The sequence below is a fragment of the Meles meles genome, chromosome 2, assembly GCF_922984935.1.
Source record: "Meles meles chromosome 2, mMelMel3.1 paternal haplotype, whole genome shotgun sequence".
Taxonomy (NCBI): Eukaryota; Metazoa; Chordata; class Mammalia; order Carnivora; family Mustelidae; genus Meles; species Meles meles.
Window position 1 is genome coordinate 183,989,492 of NC_060067.1, and position 7,347 is coordinate 183,996,838.

Here is a 7,347-nt window from a genome sequence, read left to right on the forward strand (position 1 = left end):
CTCCTACTTTCACATTTACTCCTTTTATTTTTTTTTTAAGATTTTATTTATTTATTTGACAGATAGAGAGAGAGATCACAAGTAGGCGGGGGCACACTCCCCGCTGAGCAGAGAGCCTAATGTGGGACTCGATCCCAGGACGCTGAGATCATGACCTGAGCTGAAGGCAGAGGCTTAACCCACTGAGCCACCCAGGCGCCCACATTTACTCCTTTTAAAACAGGATTTATTTGTTCCTACAGCAGGACATTGGGACAAAATTAAGAGAACTTCTATAAGGCACACAATTGTAATGTGGTTTTGTTTTTTTTTTTAAGATTTTATTTATTTATTTGACAGAGAGAGAGATCACAAGTAGGCAGAGAGGCAGGTAGAGAGAGAGGAAGAAGCAGGCTTCCTGCAGAGCAGAGAACCCAGTGCGGGGCTCGATCCCAGGACCCTGAGATCATGACCCCAGCCGAAGGCAGCGGCTTAATCCACTGAGCCACCCAGGCGCCCCACACAATTGTAATGTTAAGCAAAAGGTTCCCAGACTGTAACATATTCATGGTATAACTTTAATAATGCTGCTTTTTAGATTTTTAAGAAAAAAGAAAGTTTCAAGGCCAAATTCCCCTGTGCATAGAAATGCATGATTTCATTTGTTTTTTTCCTCTGAATCGCCATCTTCTGCAGAAGTAGAAACTACACATGGGCAGATCCAGCCTCTCCTTATTTTATTTGGAACACAGCCATGCCCCTCCTTTGAAGCATCTATGGTAGCTTCCGTGCAACAAAAGCAGAGTTGAACAGTTACAGCATAGACCATGGGGCCCACAGAGCTTAAAGCTGACTCTTTACTAAATTAAAAAAAAAAAAAAAAATGCTGCCCTTGGTCTAGAGTAGTATCTGGTGTATCCCAGGACCCAACATATACTTAAAGAATGAATACAAAGGTGAAATAACACTAGCTCATGTAACCATTCAGCATTAGCTCTGTGCTAAGTACTTTGTAAGTATTATTTAATTTGAATTTCACAAGAGGGTTAAGCAATAAGCAACCGTCACTTCCAAGCTTTAGCTGCTGGTACCCTCAGTCAAGGCCTGCCTGAGCTCCCTATTTAAAATTGTGGTCTCCTTTCTATGAGCCCCTTTGCTTATTCTGTACACTTTACTTTCTTTGTTGTGTTTTCAGGGTTTTTTTCCCCCAAAGATTTTATTTGACAGAGCAAGAGGAAACACAAGCCGGGGGTGTGGGAGAGGGAGAAGCATTTAATTTTGTTAGTTAACATAGTGTAATATTGGTTTCTGGAATAGAATTCAAATGACACCCAGTGTAGCACTTCACCTTTTAACGTGTGGTATTCACAAGAATGTATACATCAGGAGGCATAGATTTTTTTTTTTTTTTTTTTTTTTTGGTATGTCCACTTACTGATAAATCTCAACCCATGAGTAGCCTCGAATAGGCCTAACACATAGTGCCCAGTAACAGTAGGTGGTCAGTTGGAGAGCTCAGATAATTTGTGGGGATACCCACTAATACAGTTATCTTGTATCTTAAGATATACAGCCTATGTTATAGTTCATTCTCTTACTTTCTTGGGTTTGTCAGAGAAGAAACAAATGGAACCATTTCGTTACTGAAAAGTGAATTTGAGGCCATTTTTTGAGGTCGTTTTCTGACAATGGTTCTAAAATTGGAATATATTTTATCTAAAGGTTACTGTCTCAGAGGAGGTTCGCTGAAGACAACTTACTGAGATCACTGTCACTTGAAAGTGATTGATACATCCTGGTGCAAATATTCAAGGAAGAAGCAGACAGGACACTATGGACCAGCAACTGAAGAAAAGGGCAAAGACTTGTGGCCAGAAAGGCCTGGCTAGAAGAGCCTTCAAGAGGGATAAGCGAAGGCCATCTAAGCCACGGGCAGTCCAGAAGAAACTTGTCAACACAACATGGGCCTTAGAAGATGAAGGTGTGGTCTTCGAGACAAGCAATCTGGTTGTTGGAGAAGACTCCTTCTCTGACTGTTACATAGAATGCATAATAAGAGGTGAGTTTTCTGAACCCATTCTGGAAGAAGACTCACTTAAGTCCCTTAACTACCTGGAAGAAGGATCAGAGCAAGAGCTTTCTCAACAGGTTCTTACAGCAAGCTCACTTCTGAAAAAATCCTTGAAATGTGCACAGAAAGGGGCAAAACGAGAACTTCCTCAACGGATTGTTAGAGAGAATTCACAGCTTAAGTATTCGGAGTATGTGATAGGCAAGAAGCTTCCTCCTGGAGGAGCACCCAGCATTGACCTACCAGATCCTAAACAGTCTGCAGAATTTGCTAGAAAGAAGCCAGCAAGAGATAAGGAATATGAGGCTCCAGAAAGAATTGTTTGTCCTTACAGTGGATGCCCCAAAAAGGTAAAGAATAGAGCTTCCCTGAGAAAGCATCTCCTTGTCCATGGTCCTCGAGATCACGTGTGTGCAGAATGTGGGAAAGCATTCAATGAGAGTTCAAAACTCAAAAGACATTTTCTTGTTCATACTGGAGAGAAGCCATTTCAGTGCACTTTTGAGGGGTGTGGAAAACGCTTTTCCCTGGACTACAATTTGCGTACACATGTCCGCATCCACACTGGGGAGAAACGTTTTGTGTGTCCCTTTGAAAGTTGTCACAAGAGGTTTATTCAGTCAAATAACATGAAAATTCACTTCTTAACTCATGGAAAGACCAACAAAAATCAGTGAAAGAGAAGATGGAAGAGTCCTCTAACAGGATAAGCATATTAACAAAAGAGTGATCTGGGGACAGATGGACCTTACTGTTGTCTCCAGGAAAGAATTGCAACCCTACATGGCCTATTTTTGTTTTAATGTACTATAGTGCTCCAGTAGTTTATGACACCATTTTAAGACACTATAGAATTATGTGTTTCCAACAAGAAGGTCAGTAATAATTTACTGAAAAAGCATAATCCTTAATACATTATGAATTGGATTACTGGATATGGGACTTATTTTCACATGTTATAAATACGAAATTTACTTTGTTTTTAAAGTGTGTAGTTCCCAGTTGTTTAGCTTTTGCCTTTTAGGAATAAACACCATGCAGTGTGTGATAATCTTAGAGTATGTTGGCAGCAGGTTGTCAGCAAGTGAATGAGTAGTTAAACATGTTTAAAAGTTCAATATATTTTTAATCTTTTTTTTTATCATTGTAGAAAACTAGTGAAATATGGCTAGATTTGAATGGTTATTTCATAGTATCAATTCATTGGAATCCATTTTAGATATTTTAAAAGGAAATAAAATCCCAGAGAGATGCAAATCAAGATTTAAAAAATCAAAGAGGTGTGTATTGAAAAGTACCATTTATTTGTCTTTGAAACTAACAAAACATTGTAAAGATTAATATTTAAGTATTGGTGGGGGGTGGGGAGAAGTCCAGAGTCAAGGTGTTGGCAGGGGTTAGTTCCTTTTCAGTGTAGTGAAGGAAGGATCTGTACCTGGCTTTGCTCCTTGGTTTATAGATGGTCATCTTCATGTATACAGGGTGGTTTTCCCTTAGGGCCCCATCTCTTCCCTCTGTCCAGATTCCCTCTTACAAAGACACCAGTCATACTGAATTAGAACCCATCCTAATAACCTCATTTTACCTTGATCACCTCCATAAAGACCCCATCTCTAAATAAGGCCAAATTCTGGGGTATTGGGGCTAGGATTTTGACACAAATTTTGGGGGGTATATGGTTCAACCTGTAATGTGCATTTCCTTAGACCAAATAATTTCATTTCTGGAATTGTATTCCATGTAAGTATTTTCATGAATGTACAGAGATACTTACTTTGTACATTTGTACAAGGACATTAAGCATATTTTTAATAGTATTAACTTCATATCTTAAATGTCCATTAAAAGACAACAGGTTATATAAATCATGATACCTCTGTATGCAAATATCCTTAAAGGAGCCCTGAATGTAAAGGGAAGAAAACAGAACCACAGGAAAGCCACAGAGAAGGAGGAAGTTTGTTGTTTTTAACAGAATTAAAATTAATAAAATAGATACTCTGGGACAGAATCTGGGCTATTTACACTCTGGAAGAAAATTCAGAGAAGTAATTAAATATTGTGGATAAGGTGGAGGAATTGTTTGGTCCAGAAGTGCCCAAAACAAACAAACAAACAACTCTAGCTTCAAAATAGGGATTAACTGAATCCCTGATTAAAATAATCTTATGATGGGCAAAACATACCAAACTTGGAAAGCATTCTCCCCTCCCTACATTAATATTATATAGTCAGTAGTTAACATACCATATTTTATGTTAAGATTTAAGACTCCATTGGAGGTAATGATTGTACCATAAATTTAACAGCTTTTTTGGGGGGGGGGGGCACAAAACAGTATATAAACAGATCAACTTCAAGATTAATTTTGATTTGAGGAATACCAAAATGTACAACCCCATGATTTCAAAGCAGTTAAAAATGAAGGGCTTAATATTTTTACCTCATTGAGCAAACCATTACTATGCAATATTATAAAAACTATTTATAATACATTTGGTATGACATTTATACCATCGTTTTCTATAGGAATGTAGATCTTGAGTTTCTAAGTTAACAGGAACATTGGATTTCTAATCCATTTGTAAATTTGTAATTTCCTCTAAATCAAACACCTGAGTATAGAATTTAGGCTGGGAATTTGCTATTTGATAAAGATGATGGAGCATATGTTTGTCTGGTTTTGCTTTGACATTAGTGTGTTTGATTTGGTACTGGATTTCTACCTCAAGAGTTAAATTAGGACATAGCATCTTTATAGGCTAAGCAAAAAGGGAGGATTAAATAGGGAGCAGTCAAAACTAGATCAAGTCAATGGTGGGGTTTAGGCAGCAGGCTCTTAAGACCTGGGACTCGGGGCATCAGGAGGGATCAAGATTGACTTGGCCTTTGTAGAGGCTGGTCTGCTTCTGTAGATTAACTCCTGGAGCTGAGGGGCCCAAAGCTCAGTATTTACAGCCCTAAAGCTTAAATGTACAAGAAAACCAATCTGGGAAAGGGTGTATCTGGATTCTAAGACTCAGGTTAATTCTGATTTGTGAATAAGATGTTTGTTGGCTAGCATTCGAGCTGTTTTTCCCAAAGAAGACTAAAACTGCTAAGAATGTAAGAGGAAGAAGGCATGTGGATGAAAAATTGAAAAAGGAACAGAAAAGGAAATCAGCTAATGCAGATACGTTGTCTAAAATCTTAATGTTTTGGAAAGGGAATATACAGTTTTCTACATTTGCATTCTAAGGAGGAAGAATGAACACAGGATGTATGAACACATATCTAGAGAAAACTGAAAAAGTTAATCAGTCCATCTAGATTTTTCCAGGTACCAGCATGTTACAAACTCCAAATCCTGATAATGAACAAATATTTCTCTATTTTCATGCTGGTATTTGGATTCATGCCCTTTATCCTTTGTTGTTGTTTTTTTTTTCTTTTTTATGGCCAAACATATTAGTCAGAAGGTGACACCAGAGAAAATAGCTTTCCATAGAAAAATGAAAATCTTAAGGCAGAGTCTATCACTTTCTTGGTGTCTAACACATAATTAGTTGGCACTTAATTATGGGATGAATAAGTATAAAAATATAGCATAATATGCTTCTTTAAAAACTAATTATGTAGTTTTCAAAATTATATAATTTAAAAAGAGCTAATTACTTGTCTTATATAAAATCTCCTGGTTACTGTGAAATAAGGTGAACAACTTCCCAAAAGTAGTATTTGCTCATTGAAAGAAATGTAAATACATATTTGTTACCCATGCATGTATCAACTCTTAACTCCAAAAGAAATAACCACTTTTAAACCACTTTTAAAATACTTTTAAAAACTGTTAGATTCTTTGATCATTTTTAGTGATAATTATCTTAAGTCTCACTTCTTTCCCCTTCTCGTTTTTCAAAAGGGGCAGGAGACTGAAGGATCTATTCATGTCCTAATATCTTGGATAATGGGGGACTAACTTGGATTGAGAATTATATCCACCAAGGCTATGATTAATTAAAAATGTGCTGAGACACACTCCTACTTTAGTTTATCTAATATCTCCAATATGTACACAGATTTCCAAAACAGTCATACTTGATTCCTTTATTTCACCTTGGCTACAACATGCATTAGTAGACACAAGATTTCTATCCTACTCTATCTAAAAAAGAATTTTATACAAAAGGCAGTTTGTCAAATTCTTCTCTGTGGAATATGCATGTGCAGAAATCCGTGTGTGCTTATGTTTTAATTACCTAATGCACTAGCTCTGAATAAATTGCATGATTACATCCTACATTGGACACAGAACAGTGCAAGATATATTAAAAAGCCATTATATTTGCAACTCTGAGCAAGAGACTGTAATTAAAAGGCAATTGGATGAAATTAGCTTTGAGAGTACAAGAGTTTAAGTAGGATGTGGTAAATGAACATTAATGGTTAACATGTGGTTTTTATTAGTCTTTTCGCTGCTTCTCTCTGTGACCCCAGGGTTCAATTTCTTAGATTTCAGTGGACTAGACATGTGAAAACACCTGTATGAAGCTATGCTTTACCATGTGGCTAAAGTTATACCCATAAAAGAAGCCAACGTAACTTTTGTGACTTTAGTAAATCAAAGGTATTAGGTAAGTTAGAATGATACCCTGGGCATTAATAAACCATTTTTAATGCTCCTAAGATCTTGGGTATGTGTCATAAAAGCATAGTTCACACTTCCTGCAGCTCAAAATGCTGGCCATAAAATACACATGTACAAATCAAAGAAGGAATAAAACTTTAAAGAATTTTGATTTTCGTGACCATTAAATATAAAAAAGTTGTTAAAGTTACACACAGTATGTGTAATAACCACTTCACCTTTATCTAAGGCAACCGATACTTTTGCAAACTACTGAGGATCCCGCATGGTACTGATACTGATACTTGTGGGTGTGGACGTGGCTGTGTTTATCAGGTATATATGCCCAGCAGATCATCTACAGGGCAGATTATAGATGGCTGCAAATTCTTTACTATTGCTCCCATTGAGAGTTGGAGTCTGTTACCCCTCTGAGTTTCTGCTGGACTGTGAATGTCTTGATCAATAGAGTTAGGTGTAAATGATGCTATAATAGCTCTGCCGATGTCAGGCCTGGCTTTTAAGAGGCCTGGTAGCTACTGCCTGCTCTCTTAGAACTTAACTGCCATTTAAGAAATAGAACTACCCTAAGATCACCATCCTAGGCAAAATCCGAGCCACCTGTTGAAGCCTGTAAGAGACCTGGAGAGAACAAGGCTAAGAAGCAGTTAAGGAGCCATCTTGTAGGATC

The 7,347-nt window shown here is 37.3% G+C and overlaps 1 protein-coding gene across 1 annotated transcript; it reads left to right on the forward strand.

The window, feature by feature from the left end:
• The first annotated feature begins 1,812 nt into the window (after positions 1–1,812).
• On the forward strand, positions 1,813–2,727 carry ZFP42 (ZFP42 zinc finger protein). The gene has a single exon (XM_045988119.1). The coding sequence runs from the start codon at positions 1,813–1,815 to the stop codon at positions 2,725–2,727; it is 915 nt and encodes a 304-aa protein (XP_045844075.1).
• The last annotated feature ends 4,620 nt before the right edge of the window (positions 2,728–7,347 follow it).